The 24,182-nt window shown below is 36.2% G+C and overlaps 1 protein-coding gene across 17 annotated transcripts in view; it reads right to left on the reverse strand.

Annotated features, from left to right (window-relative positions):
• Positions 1-5,780: 5,780 nt before the first annotated feature.
• Positions 5,781-24,182, reverse strand: part of RALYL (RALY RNA binding protein like) — a 708,475-nt gene continuing 690,073 nt past the window's right edge. For all 17 annotated transcript variants that reach the window (XR_012019940.1, XM_072804062.1, XM_072804061.1 and 14 more), the window contains one exon: positions 5,781-6,759. Coding sequence is in view for 16 of the 17 variants with exons in the window: in XM_072804068.1 (XP_072660169.1) it covers positions 6,737-6,759 (23 nt within the window). In the remaining variant the exon portion in view is untranslated. The remainder of the gene's footprint in view (positions 6,760-24,182) is intronic.

The raw sequence follows: 24,182 nt of genomic DNA on the forward strand, positions 1-24,182 counted from the left end.
GGGGGTTGGGATGACTGAGTGATGGGCACTGAGCAGGGGCACTTGACGGGATGAGCACTGGGTGTTATGCTGTATGTTGGCAAATTGAACTCCAATAAAAAATAAAAAAAAAATAAAAAAACCCTCGTAATTAAGCCTGATAGGGTTTCTTCACACTTTCTTGGGCCATGGAGGTTAATAATCATATTCTACCCAGAGAGAAAAGATGTTCTCATCCTTTCTAATAGTCACAGTATTCATTTCTGTTTTTTCTTTATTGCACTATCTCCTTCTTCTAGAATGAATTAGAAGTATTAATTTAAATAGACCGTATTCTTTATTTAAATGCAAGTTCAATTGTAACATCTTTTCTGGATGAAGTAGAATGTTGTTTTAAGATGCATATTTGTATGTGTGTGCTTGCATGTGTGAACATGCACAAGTGTGTAAGTGTGTGTGTGAGTGTAAATTTTTGTCATAAAGCCTTATTTGGTCATTGGGAATATTTTATATTTTGTTGGAATTTTTTGCTAGTATTTTATTTCAGATTCTTACATATATATTAATGAGTCACCTGTATTTTCCTTATGAGTGTTATTTTTTGGGTCAAATTTTTATAGTAGAGTCATGGTAGTTTCATAAAATGCATTGGGTAGATTTGTTTTTTTTTTATGAGCTCTGAAATGGATTATGTGGCAAGGAAGTTAACTGTTTCTTAAGTATTTAATAGGCAACACTTGTAAAACCTCTTAGCTTGAAGTTTTCTGGAGTGTTTATCCGTTTATTTTTAGCTTCTTAATATTATTTTTCTTATGACTATCTTAAGGACCACTTCATAGATTTTGCTAACCCTGTGTTGGTTGTTTTGCCACTTGATATAGTGGTTTAACATATCATTTATTTATTGTTTTACTTTTTTTTAAGATTTTTTTTATTTATTTGAGAGAGAGAGAGAGATTAAGAGCAAAAGTAGGGGAAATGACTGAGGGAAGGGGAGAAGCAGATTCCCCGCTGAGCAAGGAGCCTGATGCAACTTGGAGTTAAATTCCAGGACCCTGGGATCATGACCTGAGCCAAAGGCAGATGCTTAACTCACTGAGCCACCCAGGTGCCCCTTTATTTATTGTTTTAAATGGTATTTTAATTTACCATTTGGTGTTCAGGCATTTAAAAATATACTTTGCTTCACTTTCTGTTGTTTTGCCTACTTGCTTTCCTCCTTCCTGCCTCCATCCTTCCTCCTTCCTCCCTTTCTTTCTTTCTTTCTTTCTTTCTTTCTTTCTTTCTTTCTTTCTTTCTTTCTTTCTTTTCTTTCTTTCTTTCTTTCTTTCTTTTCTTTCTTTCGTTCTTTTTTTCTTTTCTTTCGCTTTCTTCGTTCTCTTTTGGGATGCAGACAATGTGTGGTGCTTGGTTCTGTCATTTTTGAGGACTTGCAGGGTACATACCCTATTTCTAATTCTATTAATGATTACTTTTGTATGAAATATAGACTTGACACGTTAGTTTGTAAACTTCACCCAGGTTGAGAGTTTCATCTCTTTTGTTGACTGACGTATCCTGAGGATCTAGAAGAGTCCCTTTGTCCTTTGCGGGCACTTATGCTGCTTATATCCGCTGGTTGAGCAAGGGTAATTCTTGAACCGTTTCCATCAGAGCTGTAAGGAAAAGGACTTTGGCATGCAGCGTTCTTTTTAATTTGCAGTATCTTTTAAAAATTTCTTTATTCTTACCATCTTTATTCAGCTGTTTCCTAGCATTGTTAACTAGACAAAGGACCTTGAGAAAAGAAAATGTGTCTGTGTTCACCACTGCATGCCCATTGTCAAGTGTATATATGGAATAAAGGCTCAACAAATATTTGATGAGTGAATGAGCAGGTTTCACACCAGCCTAGAATCAGACCAAAGTCACATAGTTGTTTCTCAACCTAGAATGCAGGGATTTTTAGATTCTCTTCTTCCTCATAGTCTATTCAGGATTTAACAGCCCCAAATGGTCCTTTTAATATTTGAGTTAGATTTTATTATTTCTGTGCTCTCCATCTTCTGTTTTCCCATCTAACGAAGCATAAAACCAGTGAACTCTGAATCATCTCTAAGGCTCTGTGATCTGAAATCTTGGCTTTTCTGTGGCCTCATTTATTTTTCTTTTACTCATTTATTTCAATCCAGCTGCACTGGATTGTTGTTCCTGAACACACCAAGTATATTCCTGCTTCAGGGCATTTACTTGCTGTCCTCCCTGCTCAGGACACCTTTCCCATAAATAGCCACATGGCTCACCCCTTACCTATTCTACATCTTTGCTTGAATGTCGTCTTACCAAAGAGTCTTCCATGATCAGGCTATTTAAAATACCCATGTAAAACCTCACCACCCTCTTTCCTTCCCTGCTTTGCATTTTCCTCTGTGTTCATCATCATTATCATCTGCAATACGTTACATTTGCTTGTTAATTATCTTATTATGTATCATCCCCCTGAAGAGTATTAGCTTTTCAAGGGCAGGAATATTAGTCTTTATTATATACAGCTGGACCCTGTATTGTCAGTAACAATGTTTGGCATGGAGTTGGTACTTAATAAAAAAATGGATGAATGAATAAATGATCGGCTCTCTTTACTTGGAAACTGGAGCTAACAATACCTATCCTGCGGTGTTCCTGTGCGCCTTAGTGATGATGCATAGACAGCTGTTAGCTCGGTACATAGTAGTCATTCAGCAAATTACAGCTTTTAAAACTTTATAATAAGGCAAAAACCTAGAACACACCCAGTTTCTTTTAATTCTCCAAACATTTATGGAGAAATAACCTGTTATGTACAAGGTAATATATGTACAGGATATAAAGGTAGAGAAGCTTCTGTCCTTATTCTTACAGATGCAACCTAATAAACATGGGAACTCTTTTGCACACTCAGGCGCCCCACATTCTTACACGAACCATAATTAGATTCCAAGAGTGATTCTAAATATCTCAAAGGCTGATAGGAAGCCTTTTCAATAACAAATAGAAGATTCACTTATAAATTCCTCCTCTCCAAAAATGCCTTTGAACATTAGAGTAGTGTGTCCTTCTTTCTCTAAATCATACTTTTCTAGGAATCTGCACATCTCTAGAAAAAAGGTAGATCACACATTTGCAAACTTCTGATGGATTCAAAGGTTCAAATTTCTGCCTCTCAATATGCTACTTATACCACTTACATCTCTAGATAATCAATATATGTACCTCTATATCTACCTATATATAAATACTGAGATATAAATCAATACTTTTTTAGGAAATATTAGAAGCCCGCAAAAACAACATAGAGAAAATATAATGAGCTGGTACCAGTATAACTTAGACTTTTTATCAAACCTTAACATTTGATGTCTGATTCAAAATATTTGATTCTGGGGCACCTGGGTGCCTGAGCGGTTGAGGGTCTGCCTTCAGCTCAGGGCATGATCCTGGCTTCCTGGGATTGAGTCCCACATCAGGCTCCCTGCATGGAGCCTGCTTCTCCCTCTGCCTGTGTCTCTGCTTCTCTCTCTCTGTGTGTCTCTCATGAATAAATAAGTAAAATCTTTTTAAAAACCCAAAATATTTGATTCAAATATATTTCCCAATAAATTAAATATTACAGATGTTATTCAATACTCTCATTCTATTCTCCCTTCTTTTTCTCACTATAGGTAATCCTGAATTTGTTGTTTTTCATTATTGTGGGTTTACTTCTTTAACTTTTACAATGATTAAATCCTCGATATAAATCACAGATATGGTTTCCTTCACCTTTAGATTCATATTAAAACAAAAATAAAATGTCTCATTTAAAATTCTTGATATTTACCCTCTCCTAAAAAATCAGGCCACGTGGCCAATCTTTAGTATTGGTTGTGTTTCGGGGTCAGGCAGCCAGTTGGAACTGGGGGGTGGTTCTGTCCTTACCAGCACGGTTGTATTTAATGTCTACTAAGCAGCTTCATGCCTGTTTCTTTCTTTTATATTTATCAATTCTCTGTTGGCATTTATATTTGTAATTTCTGTTCTCTGGATTTTAATCCATTTGACAGTTTCCTTCTTATTTATCTTCTGCTTTATTTCTATGTCGGTTTACTTTGTTGTGTTCCTCTTTGAATTTTTATTTGAAAGATGCAAGCAAAATTTGTACATTCTCTTTCACATTGTTACCAGTGACTAGTTGACCTAACTTCACAAAACAATGAGCCTATTTCCCCACATTTTTCTTGAATCGAACACAACTCCCTTAGCATTTCTTTTTTGATAGAACTGATGTTTTTTGGAGTTAGACGTCTACACTCCCTTCATCATCCCTTAAAAATTCTCTTTTAAATTATTACACTAAATCCTCAGGTGTTATAATCCCATATACTTTGTTGATCTTGTATATGTTTTATTTCATCTTTGTCATCGAAAGAAATTCTTAAGCCAGGAATGGGTAAATTAATTAAGGGAAAGAGGCATGATTTCATAGGCCTGTGTGGAGAAAATGAAGTCCAATAACAAAGAATTATTCAGTTTAATTATTCATTTTGCTTTGAGAATAGTTAATGAGCATCTGTGAAAGTATGATACTCTTAATTTATGATAATGTCTGTTGTAAATGCTACACTGTTTATTGAATATTAAGGACAGATAAATGGAAGGTTGGAAAAAATATCTACATGTGCATTTTCCTAATACACTGTACCTGCAACATTTCCTTTCTGGAGCATCAGATTATCTCAGGCGAGTGTATTTAGTTGGCAGCAAACCAAGAAATCACTCTGCTGATTTTATTCTCTTGTAGAACCGTATTCAGGTTTGTTTTTTTCGGCTTCACAATTCAATTGCAGCAGTTGCAAATTCTCCAATACTCATTATGGCCATGAAAAATAGTATGCCACATTGTGATTTTCACATTTCTTCTAAAGGCAAGTACATTCCTGATTCAGACCCTATGTCCTAGTGTGCGAATTTTTAATCTCTGCTTTCACAATTTTAGTTTTAGGTAAACTTTGTTGGATGGAATTGTATAATTTTTCATAGCATATATTTGAAACACATAAAGAAAGGATAGATTATCATTAAATTACAATAGGAAAATAAGAAAACATACCAAGGTGATTTTAGATTCTCTTGAGTTTCTTTGAAAAAGGAGGCCTCAATTCCACTAACTGTTCTTAGTGATATTACATGTTGTCTCTCTGCTCTTAATAAGGGCTTGCAGCCATTAGCTGAAGACTTGCCTGACAGATTATAAATGACTTTGTTGAGGTAGTTTTGCTATCTTGAAATATTTTCTTAAAATTCTACATTTGAATGAAAAAATACATTTATTTATTTATTTATTTATTTATTTATTTATTTATTTATTATTTTATTTATTTATCCATGAGAGACACAGAGAGGCAGAGACATAGACAAAGGGAGAAGCAGTCTCCCTGTGGGGAGCCTGATGCGGGACTCAATTCTAGGACCCCAGGATCATGACCTGAGCCAAAGGCTCAACCACTGAGCCACTCAGGTGTCCCGAAAAATATGCCTTTTAGAAATGTAAACCAGAATGTGACTTCTGTCAAGAATTGAAGGCCATCTTGCTTTCTATTACATAGCAAATTAATGTGCTCTAGAATACAGGTCACTCCATGAAAAGTGTGGGCATATAAAACATATACATTTTAGTAAAGTTATGCTACTTTCATTATCACACTGATTTTATAGCATTGTAATGATGTAGATCATTTTGAATGCAAAAAGTCAAACTGAATATTAAAACTTAAGTGCACCCCAAAGAAAAGATATACACCAACTTCGTTTTAAAAGAAACAGTATTAAGAAATTATATGCTGAGTTCTCCTACAGTCTGTGAAGATGGTTTCCTCCATTTCCACAGCACAAGACGACAGCAAAGAGCATCTGGAAAACACTTGCAATGCCTGGGAATGGAGCGTTCGTAGTAATAGGAGATGAAGTGATATAAGCACTATTTAAACTTTTGGAACCAAAGACAAGACAATCTTTCCTTGCCAATATAGTTTTCACCTTTATTGGCACTAAAACCTGTCCATGGGATCTCCTACCCAGACTGAAGTACTGGGTAATAGTTGGATCATTTCAGTTGAGTAGAGAATGCTCAATTTAATCACAGGTCCAAGCAACAGAGTCCTTTAGCTATGGAATCACATCTGAAATATTTGCATTCTTTATTAATAAAAATGGTGCTTATGGAGGGCAGAAATATAACCTTTTCAAGTATTTTATCATTATGATCTGAAGTACTTTAAACTATAAATTAAAAATAAATTATAAAAACTAGCTTACGATGTATCTTTTCTTACGTGACATTGTTGGAAATAAGCTTTAAACATAGAATTGCAATATCACCTGACTTTATATATGATCAACAGTTAAACATGCTAATCATAAAAATAGCTTTTACAAATATACATTTGTATACAGTGTCTCCCTTACCATTCTTAAATGTCCTTCACATTTTAAGACTTTTAAGACTTAAAAAAACACAACATAAGTAGCAAAGGGGAAAACACATTTACAGTCTAAACCATAGAAACCTGACAATTATATAGCTTAGAACATAGAAGAAATGGAATTTCTAAAATTGAACAATACTGTCCATTTTATTTATTTGGGTATTTTTTTTTATAAAGTGAAACAAAGATGCTGCTATCCAGTAAGAAACTTCCTTTCACATTTCTGGGGGTTGTCACAGTTTCTCTTTTCTGCTTTTGTGGCATCATTCATTGCTTCAGATCACTTTATCTGTAGAAACTGAGAAAAGAAAAAAAGGTATTTTAAAATATTGAGATTTAGGTTTCATTGTTGATAGCATGCACATATGTAAGTTAGATTCAAGTGGGATTTTCAGGCCAAAATAGGAGGTGATAAGAGAAGAGCTGAGTCTTTAGGAAAAGTACTTTTGAGAAATTTAGGTTTTTAGATCCTTTGCTGTAGACATTGCTAAAATTATTTACATTTACAGTATGCTATAAGTTTTTAAAATCCAGTCCATTTATTGTCTGAAATCAGTAATTATCTTTCAGTTCAAGCTCTTGACCAAGTTAGAGGGAAAACACTTGAAGTTCTTGGCTAGGAAAAGAGATTTGGGTTGCTTCGGAATTTCTGTGGCTCCTCACAAGAGTGACCGTGGGATAATTTTCCCCTCTAAGAGGTTTGAACAGGGCAGTCCTAAGCCTTCTGCACCTGGAATAGGAGAAAAAGCAATACGGATCTCTGATCAGAGTTACATAATCTTGGTTGTAAGAGACGAAAGCTAGCTGTGGGGTCCCTGGATGGCTCAGTTGGTAAGCGCCTGCCTTCAGCTCAGTTCCTGATCTCAGGGTCCTGGAATCGAGCCCTAGGTTGCATTCTCTGGTCAGTGGGGAGTCTGCTTCCTCCCCTGCCCCCTAACACCCAGTTGTGCTCTCTATCTCTCAAATAAATAATTAAAAAATTTAAAGAAAGCTAGATGCAAGAGGGGCAGTGAAAAACTCATGGTGCAACCATGAGCCAAAAACATCACACAAGAGCTAAAATTCAATTGATAGAAGAATTGAATTGAGAAATTGAATATGAATATAAGGATAAAATAATGTAAGATTTCAGTAGAGGGAAATGCCATGTATTTATCCTAGAATCCTATCAAGCTCAAGGTTTATATTTAGATAGAAAATATAATTACACCTATTATCCTGTCAACTTCAGAGTTTTTGCAGTTATATGGAAAATCTGTGTAGTGTCTTAAGAGTCAAAGACAGGCAAATTGAGGTATCAATTAGGATGGGAACTGCTGTTGAGAAAAACATCGTGTGTCAGTTATTGGTCCTGGGGGAGCAAATACCATTCACTGGTTATCAATCCCAGCGAAGTTCTCCAAATGTTTTTGTCCATTGTAATTTGGTATTAAATTTGTCCAGGAAAACAAAACACAGCATTGGATGAGAACAGTGCTTTACAGCTCGAGTAGTGTGCTTTGGTCCTTCGTGGCTAGGGAGTCCCTGAAACAGCAGGTAGATGTGGGGCAATTGGCCTATGCATAACCTTCTCCTGCTGCCGTGGTAGGACCCTGAACTCTCCCCTGAGACTTAAATACTGAAAATTGTGTCTGACAATCATTAACATCTATATTTAAATGGAACAAAGAAACTCTTCTCTAGTCTGGACAGAGAAAGATATTTCCATACAAGGTGATAAAACCAACAGGCTTTGGGGGTTCTCTGTTTCTTGGAAGTATTCAAAGGCCTGTTTTTATGTGACTGAATGGGTGTTGAAAGATTGCATTGGCAGGTTGCCTTTTCCAACAGTTGCTGACTTCTGTTAATAGCGAGACAATTAGGTAACTTGGCCTTTTATTAAAGTTTTAAAGCCCATGATATAGAGATTTTGAAAAAGATTGAGTATGGCAGCTGGGGTGGTGAGAATTGCTTTGGATATCAGTAGCTCCAGATCTCCCCCAGCCAATGTCCCTGGTTGAAAGTTGCCAGTGATCTAGGATGGTACTTTCTTTTCCTTCATGGCTATGCATTGGTCACACTCAAAAACATATACCCCTGAGTAATTTCAGTTGACTGGGATGTCTTCTTCCTTAGTGAGTAAACATCTTTAATTCTATGAAGATGTAGAATTAAATATAAAAGATTTGCAAGAGTAGAGGCATAGTATTAATATTTTTGTGTTAAGAAAGCATTTGGATATTTGATACTGTAAATACTTGTGTTATATAAGAGGATTTAGCTTGTTAGTGTGACCGTCCTGTGATTTCAGTTTAGAAAATGCCATTAAAAAGTAGATTAAGACACAGGATTTCAGTTTTATGAATTGAAATCTTATGACCAAATCTTACGTTTGTGTATGATAGTGGAAAGTCTAAGAAAGCCTTAGGCCATGTTGATACATTGAATTCATTAGATTTTAAGAAATATTCTTAGAAAGATTTTGTTAAACTCGACAAATGAATTACTTAAAAACACAACATAAAACATATTAAATTCACAAATGCCCTTTACATTGTTTGAATGCTATTTAATTAAGCAATCTGGGACAACCATTTTTCAGAGGACTCTAGGTACTGTGTAAACCTTGCTATACTTAATAATAAATGCCTTAATTTTGATTTTAAAACTTTCATAAATCAAACAACTGAAAATAAACAAAATATATACCATAAATAGTCTGTTTTCCAGCCAAAAGCATTTAAAACTTATATCCTTAGGAAAGAAGCTTGAAGGCCTAAGTACATTTTGATACTGTGATATTCTCTTTCTCATTTTTGCTTCTCTCCCCCACTCCCTCTTTCTTTTCCTCCTTCCCCTCTTCTTTCTCACCTAGTCTATACTATATGCTTACTGGTCACACATAACATGTATTTCTAAAAATGAAAACGTTACTCAAATGTGTTCTTTGTGCAGTTGCAAGAAGTGTTCATGGCAATAGAGTCAATGAGTCTTTAAAGCACAAAGTTTTGAACTTATGGTCCAAAGCAGGTGTGCCATGTGCTGTGTGGTATAAAGGGAATTTTATACATTCCCTGTATGCACATAACAAAAATGATCCATTCCCAATGTGAAAACGAAAACTTTAATAAATACAATTAAATTTAACCTGTAGAATGATGGGAACATAAAGCATAGTGGGTTTAGATTTTGACTGATAACACTTGCATGCAGGGAGGAACTAAAGCTCTTTCTTTATTTTTTATTATTTTTTAATTTTTATTATTTTTTTAATTTTTATTTATTTATGATAGTCACACACAGAGAGAGAGAGAGAGAGAGAGGCAGAGACACAGGCAGAGGGAGGAGCAGGCTCCGTGCACCGGGAGCCCAATGTGGGATTCAATCCCGGGTCTCCAGGATCGCGCCCTGGGCCAAAGGCAGGAGCTAAAACCACTGTGCCACCCAGGGATCCTAAGCTCTTTCTTTATATATGACTGCAGTCACCCTCTTTCCTGTGAGGCCTCCATTGATCACTCTTATTACAGATGGAACATGCTTAAAATGCAGCAGCTGTGTATGTAAAGTTTACTAATCATTGTGTTTCTTCAGGTTAAGTCATGGCAGATGACATTAATTTAGTATATTCTTCACCATCCTGCTTGTCTCAAAAGAGGTAATGAACGGTTGTTTAGCAACTATCCATTTTAAGAAGAGAAAAACAGCCTGCAGATTTTTTGTGCATATTCCATTACCCCTGGTATGATTTCTCCTTACCCCTTCCTTTGCTCCTTGATTGTAAATGATTACATAAAAATAATTATTTCGGGAAGAAGAAAAGGAGGTTTGAAAATAATTTATTGAAGTCTTACTTCCTTGCCATAAAGCTTCAAAGCATTTGCCTGTCCCTAGTACAAAACAAAAGCTTCATTAACTTTGCATTGTGAGGTAGGTGTTATTAACCATATGGATACAAGTCATGAATATAGTTCTCCTTATCTAAAAGCAATGGCAAAATATATTCACTAAGCTTCCCATGGATCTTCTAGTCTGAGAAAAGGATTGCTTTTGCTTCTAAAGGCATGGGAGAAAGGGGACAACTATGACATTCTTGTTGCCTTTTTCTCAATAATGACAGTCACTTAAGGAGCTGATTGGCTTAACTATAATGTGAAACTAATTGTGCTTTCCTTTTGAATAGTGGGTAATTTATCTAGTGGCTATATGGGAGCCTGGATGCTTTTAAAACCAATTATCCTGATGATGAATGCTTTTCCAACTCTCAATCTCTCCCATTTCTGAAAAACAACAAAAAAGAGACACTCAGATGGGCCTGGATGGTACTGAACCAAGCAATTTGCTTCTACTTGACAAAGATAAAAAGGACAGTATTAATCTAAGGGAAAGCACATTTAATTTTAAACCTAATGAATTAATATATATATTTATTGGTGTAAGATTGATACATAACATTATATTAGTTTCAGGTGTACAACATAGTTCAGTCTACATACTACAAGGTGAACACCACAATTAATTTAGTTACCGTCTGTCATCATACAAGCCTTTCTGTCCCCAAGCCTCCTTCTCCCCTATAGTCACCAATTTATTCGTTGTACGTACGAGTTTTCTTTTTTGTTTTTTAGATTCCAAATATAAGTGAGATCACATGCATGGCAATTGTCTTTCTCTGTCTTATTTCATTTAGCCTATCTTCAAGGTCCACCTGTGCTGTTGCAAATGGCAAGATCTCCTTCTTCTTTTATGGCTGAATGGTATTGTTTATATATACCATAACTTCTTATTCATGCATCCATCCATGGACACTAAGGTCGTTTCCATTCCCAGCTCTTGTAAATAATGCTGCAATGGACATAGGAGTACATATATCTTTTTGAATTAGTGTTTTCATTTTCCTTAGATAAATACCTAGAAGTGGCATAGCTGGAGCACATGGTAATTCTATTTTTAATTTTGCGAAGAACCTCCATGTTGTTTTCCACAACAGCTGCACCAATTTACAGTCCTACCAATGGCACACAAAGGTGCCCTTTCTCCACATCCTCTCCAACACTTGTTCTTTTTCTTTTTGATAATAGCTATTCTAACAGGTGTGAGGTGATATCTCATTATGGTTCTGATTTGCACTTCCCTAATAATTAGTGATGTTGAACATCTTTTTACAGGTACAGCAGTATGTGGAAAAATGCACTTTATTAATAGCTCCACAAAAAATCATATTTAAAATATTTTAATATCAGAAATGCTTGCTATTTTTTTCTAGTTGAGATCTAGAACTAATAAGCAATTAGAGAAATACAGATAATCATATTTTTAGATAACAACTATAAAAGCAAAAAACGGTGAATAGAAATATGTAAAAAATATAGGCTGTATAGCATTTTATAGAAAAGCAGAGTCTTACGAACAGAAATTATCTATATTTATTGTCACCCAAAGTAGGAAAGACTATCCACTGGAAAAAAAGACAGTCTCTTCAATAAATGGTGCTGGGAAAATTGGACATCCACATGCAGAAGAATGAAACTAGACCACTCTCTTTCACCATACACAAAGATAAACTCAAAATGGATGAAAGATCTAAGTGTGAGACAAGATTCTATCAAAATCCTAGAGGAGAACACAGGCAGCACCCTTTTTGAACTTGGCCACAGCAACTTCTTGCAAGATACATCCAGGAAGGCAACAGAAACAAAGGCAAAAATGAATTATTGGGATTTCATCAAGATAAGAAGCTTCTGCACAGCAAAAGAAACAGCCAACAAAACTAAAAGACGACCTACAGAATGGGAGAAGATATTTGCAAATGACCTATCAGATAAAGGGCTAGTATCCAAGATCTATAAAGAACTTATTAAACTCAACACCAAAGAAACAAACAATCCAATCATGAAATGGGCAAAAGACATGAAGAGAAATCTCACAGAGGAAGACATAGACATGACCAACACGCACATGAGAAAATGCTCCGCATCACTGGCCATCAGGGAAATACAAATCAAAACCACAATGAGATCCCACCTCACACCAGTGAGAATGGGGAAAATTATCAAGGCAGGAAACCACAGATGTTGGAGAGGATGTGGAGAAAGGGGAGCCCTCTTGCGCTGTTGGTGGGAATGTGAACTGGTGCAGCCACTCTGGAAAACTGTGTGGAAGTTCTTCAAAGAGTTAAAAATAGACCTGCCCTACGACCCAGCAATTGCACTGCTGGAGATTTACCCCAAAGATACAGATGCAGTGAAACGCCAGGACACCTGCACCCCGATGTTTATAGCAGCAATGGCCACAATAGCCCAACTGTGGAAGGAGCCTCGGTGTCCATCGAAAGATGAATGGATAAAGAAGATGTGGTCTATGTATACAATGGAATATTCCTCAGCCATTAGAAACGACAAATACCCACCATTTGCTTCGATGCGGATGGACCTGGAGGGTATTATGTTGAGTGAAATAAGTCAGTCGGAGAAGGACACGCATTATATGGTCTCATTCATTTGGGGAATATAAAAATTAGTGAAAGGGAATAAAGGGAAAGAAGTGAAAATATCAGTGAGGGTGACAAAACATGTGAGACACGTACTCTAGGAAATGAATAAGGGGTAGTGGAAAGGGAGGTGGGCGGGGGGGTTTGGGGTGACTGGGTGATGGGCACTGAGGGGGGCACTTGGCGGGATGACCTCTGGGTGTTCTGCTAAATGTTGGCTAATTGAACTCCAATTAAAAATTTTTTTAAAAAATATATTTATTGTCACCACTGATCATGTTTATTGAATAACTGTTTAGCCATTCACTTTTTATAGACAATGTGAATACATTTGGCTGTTACAAATCCTTTTTTACAAAAGAGATACAATACAATTCAAATTTCTAAATAACATAAACAGATTCCTGGCAGCTACTGTTCAATATAATTTAAAACTTGCCTTCGATTAATAAGCTCTTGGGACCAGAATTGCATTATACTTTTAGGTTAAAATAATCACATCACAAAAGCTGTAAATGGCATGGAAACTAAGATGGCTACTAACTCACTGGGAACAAGTGAAGGGAACTCCAACTGTTCCATTATGTAGTTCTTGGAGGCTTAGTAGTCTCCATTCCATAGTTGATGACCATTTAGGATGTAGGGGCTGTGGGGATACAGGAAACACAGGCAAAGACAAACACATAGTAGCCCATCAGAAACTTAGAAATAAGATGATTAGGCTGCCTTCTGAGATTTTAACTTTAAAGTCAAGACTTATATGATCAGGGTAGAGAATATGCAGTGTCACTTAAGAGAGGCAGAGAGTTTATAGTTTTTTGAGTCTTGATTAGAATATAACTGAAACTTACTAAATATATGAAAGAAAGGTGTTGGTCTAAAAAAGACTTGTTTGGCACTGCAAGTACAGAAAAATAGGAGAGTCTTGGGGGTCATGATCTTGGAGGTTGTGGGATTGAGCCCTGTGTAGGGCTCCATGCTCAGCGTAGAGTCTGCTTGTCTCTCTACCTCCCCGTCTTCCCCTTCCTCCTCTCTCTCTCCCTCTCTCTTAAAATGAATAAATACAATCTTTAAAAAAATAGAGAATCTTGGAGGGTCACTCCGTTGTGCCCATTCAGGAAAAGGTGTGTACTCCACAGGAGAAGGCAACCAAGTCCTGGAAGTAAACTTGGCCTGTGATGACAGATGTGGAACATTAGGCAATCTCAGCACATTCCATTAACTCTCCACAGGCAAAACTTCTGATTCTAATTCCTACCAGTGTGTCTAATTCCTACCAGTGTGTCATTCCTACAGTGTGGCCAGTGTCTCTTGGAAGAGAGTACTCAGGCCAGAGGGCACAAGACTGGACTCTCTTTCAGTGATAGGTCCCACTACAAATTCATAAACAGATCTTCCGATATACCAGATTGGTTACTTCACATTTGTCTGAGGTACTGTTCTACTCCCAGCATGCTGACAACTAAGTTCTGTGAGCCTATGAGGCTATGAATCCTTGCGGGTCTGCCTTGCTGGCTATCTCTCTTGGCTTCCAAGTACTTGCCATGTATATTTCAAGGTATTTATTTTATTTTATTTTGAAAAAAGATTTTATTTATTTATTCATGAGAGACACACACAGAGAGAGAGGCAGAGACACAGGCAGGAGGAGAAGCAGGCTCCATGCAGGGAGCCTGATGTGGGACTCGATCCCAGGACCGCGGGATCACGACCTGACCCCAAGGCAGATGCTCAGCCACCGAGCCATGAAGGTGCCCCTTACGGTCTTTGATATAGGAAATATTTACGAAGCTACATGTCAAGAAATATAGAACTAAATTGAATTTGAGCAATAAGAAATAAAAAATTATCTAACCCTCTCCTGTTATAATAATAAGATATTAAGGCCCAGACAGTTTTTTTTTTTTTTTTTAAATTTATGATAGGCACACAGTGAGAGAGAGAGAGAGGCAGAAACACAGGCAGAGGGAGAAGCAGGCTCCATGCACCGGGAGCCCGACGTGGGATTCAATCCCGGGTCTCCAGGATTGCGCCCTGAGCCAAAGGCAGGCGCCAAACCGCTGCACCACCCAGGGATCCCAAGGCCCAGACAGTTTGAAAGACATGTGCTCATAGTTGGTGGAAGCCCTAACTAGACCCAGAATATTGACTGCTATTAAGAATTATTTCCATTACATGTTTGGTTCTTAAACATTAATAGGCCTCAGAATTACTGAACGGGCAAATAAATCAGATCACTAATTTTCTGATTCATTAATGCTATGGTCTGAATGTTTGTGGCTCCTCAAAGTTCATATGTTGAAATCCTAACCCCCAATGTGATAGTATTAGGAGGTAGAGTTTTTGGAAGGTGATTAGGTCATGAGGCCAGAGCCCTCATCAATGAGATTAGTGTCCTTATAAAAGGGGTCCCAGAGAGCTCCCTTGCTTCTACCAAATGAGGACACAGCAGAAGACTGCCGTCTATAAATTAGGAAATGGGCTCTCAGCAGACACCTAATGTTGCCATGATTTTGGACTTCTCATCTGCCAGAACTCTGAGAAATAAATGTCTATTGCTTATACAGTTGTCTGTAGTCTTTTATTGTAGCCGTCCAAATGCACTAAGACAACCAGGTGTGGAGTGAGGCCCAGGAAGCTGCATTTCTGTTAAGTTCCTGAGTGATGCTGATCTGGGCATCCCATTCTTGGAGAACTGCTTCACTTCACTGCTGAGCAGCAGTCTTCTGAGAGCGGGTCGCCTGCACTCCTACAGGTCTTGCTGAATGTGCTAACATCACGAAAGTCTGTTGCTTCCCCAAGGAATATAGAATTATTTATTTGGCTGGCAATCCATAGAAGTAAGGTAACTCATCTCTGGAATGCACTGCATTGTTCTGCAATGAATCTTATTTGGACAAAAACAGACTTGCTTACTTCTTGGTGGAAAGCTGGATTCTCTATACTCAAAATCTCTCTCCTGTAGGCACTGCACTGGATGCAGGCTTCACCCGGCCTTCCATCTTGGAGTACTTGCCATGTATATTTCAAGGTATTTGGAGTTGGGTCTTGAGTTTGAGGAACCAGGACAACTATCCAGGTACTCTCACGTCTTTTGCTATGAGTAGCACAGTCTTTTGTCTCAGGAGTCTCCTGTCTTCTGTCAACAGCCATAGAACTATGGATGTTTAACTTCTTCACTTGAATAGTTATTTTGGTAGGCATTCTCCTATTTCAGTTCTACATGCAATCAAACTTATTTAAGTTGAGTCAATTCTTTTTTTTTTTTTTTTTTTTTAAGTTGAGTCAATTCTTGATTAACTATTGGGGCTCTTGGCAAGTCATGACTCTACTGGCAAACTGTCTTTGGGACATCCTCACTTCTTTTCTGTCTCCATGTTACCTCCTCTCTTCTTATTTATTATTATTATTATTATTATTATTATTATTATTTTGCTTCTAATTCCTATAGGTTCAGTTTTATAATCCACACCCATTATTCTGCACAATAATTCCCATGTCTTTATCCTATTCTCCATCTATCTCTCAATGTTCAGGAAATAAGTATGACTAAAAGACAAAAATGGTCTCATTATACTATAGTGGATCACAAATATTCAAATCAATAGGCTTTGTTATTCCATAATCAAATAGAAAGATGAAAAGACTGGAAAAATCAGTCACTTACTATAATATAATAGACTTAAGTTACTGCATGAGTAATGTTAAGATGTTTTATTTCCTCTCCTGAAACTGAAGGAAAATTTAATACTATAAGACAAGCATAAAAGTAAGAGAAAAAAATTAATGTTAAAATATTTTAACTCTATGTACCAAGCTCAAATACATGGTGTTCCTACAAATATTATAAAGTGATTGCCAAGCTTTTGCAATATTCATATTTTAGTTTATATGAGATTTACTTATGGACATTTTGATATTGAAGTGAAAATAGTGTGTTAACTAATGTAAAAGTGTAATTATAAATATCATGGATGTTTATACTTGGCCACCAGGGAAATACAAATAAAATCCACAATGAAATACCACCTCACACCAGTCAGAATGGGTAAAATTAACAAGTCAGGAAACAACAAATGTTGGCATGGATGTGGAGAAAGGGGAACCTTCTTATGCTGCTGTGGGAATGCAAGCTGGTGAAACCACTCTGGAAAACAGTATAGAGGTTCCTCAAGAAGTTAAAAATAGAGCTGCCTTATGACCCAGCAACTGCACTACTAGGTATTTACCCCAAAGATACAAATGCAGTGGTTGAAAGGGCCACTTGCCACCCCAGTGTTTATAGCAGCAATGTCCACAATAGCCAAACTATGGAAAGAGCTGAGATGTCCATCAACAGATGAATGGATAAAGGAACATAATACAATAGATTATCAGTCATCAGAAAGGACGAAATCTTACCATTAACATTGACATGGATGGAACTGGAAGATATTATGGTGAGTGAAATAAGTCAATCAGAGAAATACAATTATATGGTTTCACTCATATGTGGAATATAAGAACAAGTGCAAAGGCTCATGGGGGAAGGGAGGGAAAACTGGATGGGGAGAAATCAGAGAGGGAGACAAACCATGAGAGACTCTTAAACTGTAGGAAACAAACAAGGTTGCTGGAAGGGGGTGCGTTGGTAGATGGGGTAACTGGGTGATGGACATTAAAAAGCATGTGATGTGATGAGCCCTGGGTTTTATATGCAACTGACAAATTACTGAACTCTATATCTGAAAACTAATAATGTACTATATGTTGGTTAATTGGGTTTAAATAAAAAAAATAAGAAATACCATGGATGTTTGGTCTGGTGTGTGACTTGCTATATGTGATTTTAAAAAAATCCACTCTTTTCAGAGTTAATGACATCATTTCCTATAACTAATTATAGCTCTAACAAGGACATTAGTGCAGTAACAGTTTTTAACATCTACACACAAAGAACATTTGTGTTTATGCACAAATGCAAGTAAGGCAAATAGTATGTGGTCTCTTGGATTCATTATAGGAACAATTTGTTTAGTGTAGTAGGATGCCGTGATGTCAGGAGCTGTATGCTGTCTATCCATTCTTGCTCTGAAGCATCAGAGAACCAGAGCTGCAGAGTGGTTAATTAAGCAGGTGACCTAGGACTGTAGAGCGATCTTGTCCATGCTCCCAATCAGAGCAGCACTACTCCCGCATGGGAATCATGGCTGATAGGTATGAAGCTTTGGCTTGATTATCGTAAGGGATACAGAACTCTTTGGCTCATAAGGCATCTTGCTCTATTTGCAGAGAATCATAGAAAAAAATTTGCTACCTTGAATTTCAATCTGCTAAATGGCTGGATTATATATTGAGTCAAAACCTAGAGAATGTGGTGACAAGGCAGGAATGTAGGCAGAATTTGAGTGTTACAGAAGTACTAGAAGGGTCCCATCTACGAGGTATGGTCAAGTCAGACAGCCTAAGATGGCAGGAGAGAGAAAGGCAGAAATCTATTTCAGGGAGAAGTGGATTGGCCTTAGAACTTTAAAACAGGCATCTGAAGAATAAGACTTTCTGGTCTTGATTTATTTATTCATTTATTTTTGGGGACCCTGTTTGTTCCCAGGAATAAGGGAGGATCCAGTTATTAGAAAAAGTCACGAGCAACTGTAATAAGCTTAGAGCAAGACCGTCTGAGAGTCTGAGGCATTTGAATTACTTAGCTGAGGCTTCCTTTAATTCATTCCACATAGAGACTGGGTTTGGGTTATTCTTAGAATCTGGGACTGGCCTAAATCTGTGGGCATGGACCACAAATCATCATAATAACGCTTATTTATATAGTATTTAGAAGTTTATGAAACACCTTCATATGTATAGTCTCATTTGGTTTTCTTTATAAACCATCGAGGTAGTTTGTGGGGCAAGAATCATCTGCGTATTATTTATTAATCCTTGGATCAGAAAGTGAGTGTCTTGGCTAAGTCAAACGCAGGCTGTTTGTATTTTTATTTTTTATTATTATTTTTTAGGACAGTACTTTTCTTAATATTCTGTTCTGCCCAGTTGTGGGAAGGAAGACAGTAGGAAAGCAGACTGAATACATCATCAATTTTAGTGCTGGTGATCTCAACTAGGGTATGAAAATACACTGGTCCCTGATGATGAGTGGGAGAAAAGAGCCAGAATTACTGGAAATGTTCCAAGATTTGCATAGAACTTACTACCTGCCTTTCCCTGATTTGTAACAGATTTGCCTGGATTTTTCTTTTTTTTAAGTTCCATCTTGAACCAATTTAAAAACCATTTTAATTAAAAATTTGCTTTGGTCATCTGTCTAAAGGAGAACTTATGTGTTATAAAAATACATTTGGTTAAGAAAAAATAACATTTAACTTTACAGTAAAATTATCTAATGTGGGTTACATAATTTTATTTAAAACATCTGTGTAAAAATTTAGTTAATACTGAAAAAAATAATCCTGTTGCTAAATTATATGATTTACCAGAAGTTGGATGCTCTGTCAAACATATATTAACACATGAATATTTCTCTTATTTTTTTCTCAAACTGTTCCTTGATATTTTCTGAAAATAATTATGATTGTATTTTGAATGTTCTGGGCTTACTGATAATCACATTTGACTAGTTGAATTGATAAATTACAGTAATTTTATTTGGCACATAACTTGTGTTTGATCATGCATCGATTTCTGACTTTTCATGCTAATTATATAGTGTCTAACAACTGTTAGTAACTCCCAGTGCTGGAAATGATAATGATAATTTTAGGATAATACTCCAAATTGCTTAAGTTAATTCCAGTGCTAGAAGCCAAATGTTGATTAATGCTAAGATTATTATGGACTTTGAAATTTCACACATTTTACTGCTTTCTGTAGTTCCTTTGGTAATTAGTTTTGGCACCACAAGAAGAAATATTTAGAAATCATTTCATGTCTAACGGAAAAATGTGATTAAAATTGATTGACTTGTAGTATAATTTAAAAAGTCTTTGGAAGTTGTATAGTTAATTCGTGATCATTCAGAATAGCTGAGGCAAAGGCTGTCATCATTATTTAACAATTCTCATTTAATTAAACTTGCTGTATACACCAAAGTATTAGAATATAAAAATAGCTTCAACTTTGAGATTGAAAAAAGTGATCTGAAAGATCAAGTGAGATAGTAAAGTGATGACTACGTATGCTATTATTCTATTAATAAACTCTTGTTTTTTTATCAGCATGTTTTAGAAATATAATTGATTTCAAAAAATAAATCTTAAGTCTTAAAGTTTTAGAATAGTTTCTAGTAATAGTATTAACAAAATACTCTTAGCACTCAAATTAAGCTGGATATTATAGAATCCTGGATGAATCAGAAGGGATTTCAGAGTTTTATAGTGTCTAGGACTACCACGATTATGGAAAATCCCAGAGTTGTAACATAGAAGGAATCAGAAATTAGACTTTATCTGTTTTATGTATGACTGATTGTGTCATATGCTCTGTAGGTTACTTTTTTGAAATAGGTTTTGGATATCAGCTCACTTATCTGTGTTTTCTTCTTTTTTATTACAAAATATTATAGAATTGAGAAACAGGGTCAGATATATGATTCTATTTATCAAGATAAATAAGAGCTGGACGGATTTAATTTAATGAATTGATTAAGTAATTCAATATACGCTGAGTTCTCTCCTGGAAGGCTTCTATGAACAGATCTTCCCCAAATCAAACTTTTTACTTGAAGTCTCTCCTTTATAATGAAATTTCTGTAGCAAGTCGCACTTTATGGACCTGAACAGAAAGCTATATATAACATTATCTGTTCATAAGATTTGACTGTGATAACGCACGGAAGGCTCATGATCACTATACTTTGCTGTGTGCTAAAGAGGAAGAGTTTTTGCTGAGTAAACATTGTGTGGTATAACTCGGCACAGAAATACATCTTACATCTGCACTGTACATCTGAAGTTTTAAATTATTTCTACAGCATTTTAAAGTCATCTTAATGAAGTTTTAGGCAGAATATTTCCACTGACTTTGTTTCTTTGGGCCACAGGAACTGCATTTTGACTAATGGGGTTTTGGTAGATGAGTGCTGGGAAGCCAATTGGGCAGGCACCTATGACACTATTTTAGAAACCTCTATTTTGCTGAGATAAATATGGGTAAGTGAAAGAGCACATAAAATTCATTTTCGGTCACAAAGAATTGTTTTACTTTTATATGTGTACATAGCTGTAATAAATTTTAAATAAACTTTATTTTTTAGAAGGTGATGGACAATATTTTGTAACTAGATTTCTATATCTTTTTTTCTCATTAAGTGAATCCTTTTGGGATATGAAAAGAAAGACCAATTTTATTATTTTATATGCTGTAAGAAAATACCATACATCATACAAAAAAAAAATCAATTAAATGGCTGAACTTTTCCAACCTAATTTAGTTCCAGATATAGTTACTCAGTTTATGTTTACAGAGATGGCTTAAATAAAAATATCCTTGGTTAGCAGCAGTACATATGGGGATCAAATATGTCCCCAAATTTCAGAAAATAAAATATATTTTGAATTTTGAAACCAAGTAAAAGCTAAGAATAATTGGACCAGGTTTCACAGTTGCTACTTTTCATGTGAATATTATGAGACTTCAAGCTATTTAAATTCATATTAACATTATTTTTCTTAGAGTAAAGGTTAAGGACAATTTTTAAAAACAGATGACATTAAATATTTTTTACAGGAACAGAAATTGTCAATCTTTGGCACACACGGATACATTTCAGAGGAATGAGGTGCAGTTTAGGTACTGAAGACAAGAGGCTATGCATGTGATTTCAAAAGAGCATATTCAAATTATCATTAGACAAGTCACTAATTTTGGGGTAGAAGTCATACTTAATTCATATATACATTACTTTATAATCTTTCAAGCTTTCAAACTTTTCAAATCAGGGCAGATTTTTTTTTTGTCTCAAGATATGAAAGCTATCTTATTTACTTGTAATAACATATGGCACCTGTCACTAATTATGAAATATCTGTGTAACTAATTGTGTTTTAGGGAACCTCTGTTGATAATAGATAATTACTTTTAAGCTGTTAACTTCTTCCAGCCCCATGGGTTTTACAGCCTCACCAAAAAAGGTGAGATAGTCATGTTTTTTGATAGTCATGTTTTTCTTTCCAGTTTCTATCTGGTTAAAAAATTCTTTTTTAAATAGATTTTTATTTTTAATTCATCTCTACACACAACATGGGGCTTGAACTTGCAACCCAGAGATCAAGAGCTGCATGCTCCATCGGCTGAGTCAGCCAGGCTCCCCTTTTATTAAAAAATTCTTAATAAAGGCACAGCATAAGGAATATAGTCAATGATATGGTGTTATCAGTGTATGGTGGCAGATGGTAGCTACACTAGTGGTGAGCACAGCAGGATGTATAAACTTGTTGAATCACTATTGTGTATACCTGAAACTTGTGTGTCATTTATATGCAAGTAAAAAAAAAAAAATAAATCCTTATTTTTCTGCTTGTTGCATACAAATAAAACTATGCCATGTTCAGAATTTACATATCCAATTTCATGTATCATTGTCCTTCATGTTTGATTGCAATTTCAAGTGTTATCAAAAAATGTTTTTCTCTTGATCCAAAGCATTATTATGTTTGTGTGCTGAGGGAGCATATTATAAGTTGTGTGGCCTACATGCCTCCCCACCTCAACATCATTTCCTAATGTGCACATGCTTTTCTGCACCTCACTTTATTAAAGCCTACCTAGCTAGTGGCTGAAAGAAAAAAAACTCTTGAGTGTCTGATTCTCTTGGTTAAAATGGGAGATTAGCAATTGTAAATTGGTTGTTAAAAAAGAACTTCAAACTAAAATTTTCTCCTTAAAATGTCTGGCTTCTTTAAATAGTTTTGTCACTGTTTTTTTTTCTCAACATTAAAATTTTTATGCTTGATTATTTGGCTAAGAATTAACATGTATGGAGGGCTTATTCTATGCCAAGCACCCTTTTTAAGTACTTTAAGCGTTTTATTCTTTTAAAAAAAGATTTTATTTATTTATTCATGAGAGATGAAGAGAGAGAGGCAGAGACGCAGGCAAAGGGAGAAGCAGGCTCCCCTCAAGGAGCCCGATGCGGGACTTGATCCAGGACCCCGGGGATCATGTCCTGAGCCAAAGGTGAACGCTCAACCACTGAGACACCCAGATGCCCCTAAGTGTTTTCCATTTTTATTCACACAAACACCATGAAGAAAGTACCGTTATTATTTCCACTTTACAGATAAGAAAATTGAGGCACAGAGAGGTAAGTCACTTGCTCAAGTCACATAGTTTTTCATTTGTTGCTGATTCTAATCCAGGGCTTTATCTGTGCAGCTTCATTCCTTAACATTGTATTATATATACTCCCTCCTACTTTGTTTAAGGTGATTTAGATCATGCCTAAGCCCTCAACATCAGTTTTTATGGAATAGTTATACTGTTATATTTTAGCTGCTAATGCTCAACTACGTTTTGTGCTATACACAGAATGTTTATGCAAAATTCATCTTATGTAGTTCAGTATTTCTGGGTAATTTATTTTCCTTTCCCTTTGGACATAGTCTATGATATTAGCTAGGAACACTGAACCTTTACCTTACATCTGCCAGAGTAAAATAACAGGCTTCTAAAGGAGGTATTTATGGAAGTATCCCAGGAGCATTTGGGCAAGAGGCCAGCAGCTTCTTGGTGGACAATCAACCTATTCTACAAAAACAAATGTGTTAGGGGCGCCTGGATGTCTCAGTCGGTTAAGCCTCTGCCTTCACCTCAGGTCATGATCCCTTTGGCTCAGGCCATGATCCTGGGGTCCTGGGATGGAGCCCCATATTGGGCTCCTGGCTCAGCAGAGAGCCTGCTTCTCTGCCCCTCATCCTGCATTCTCTCTCTCTCTCTCCCTCTCTTTCTCTCTCTCTCTCTCACACAAATAAATAAATAAATAAATAAATAAATAAATAAATAAATAAATAAATAACACCTTTTAAAAATACCCAAATGTGTATAAAATATGCGTGACTGTGTCCTTTTCATTATACCATAAACTTTCCCTATGAAAAATGAGGCAGTCTGAGAAGGCAATGCCCTATAGTGATGGAAATTGTTTGGTGTTTTTAAAAGCAGGTGCCAGCTAGCAGCAAGGTGAGGGCTTCCCAACAGTGAGAATTAACCCAGAGGGCCACCTTCCTCCCGAGAGTCTCAGGGCTCTGGGGATACACCACATG

The sequence above is a fragment of the Canis lupus genome, chromosome 28 (assembly GCF_048164855.1).
Source record: "Canis lupus baileyi chromosome 28, mCanLup2.hap1, whole genome shotgun sequence".
NCBI lineage: Eukaryota > Metazoa > Chordata > Mammalia > Carnivora > Canidae > Canis > Canis lupus.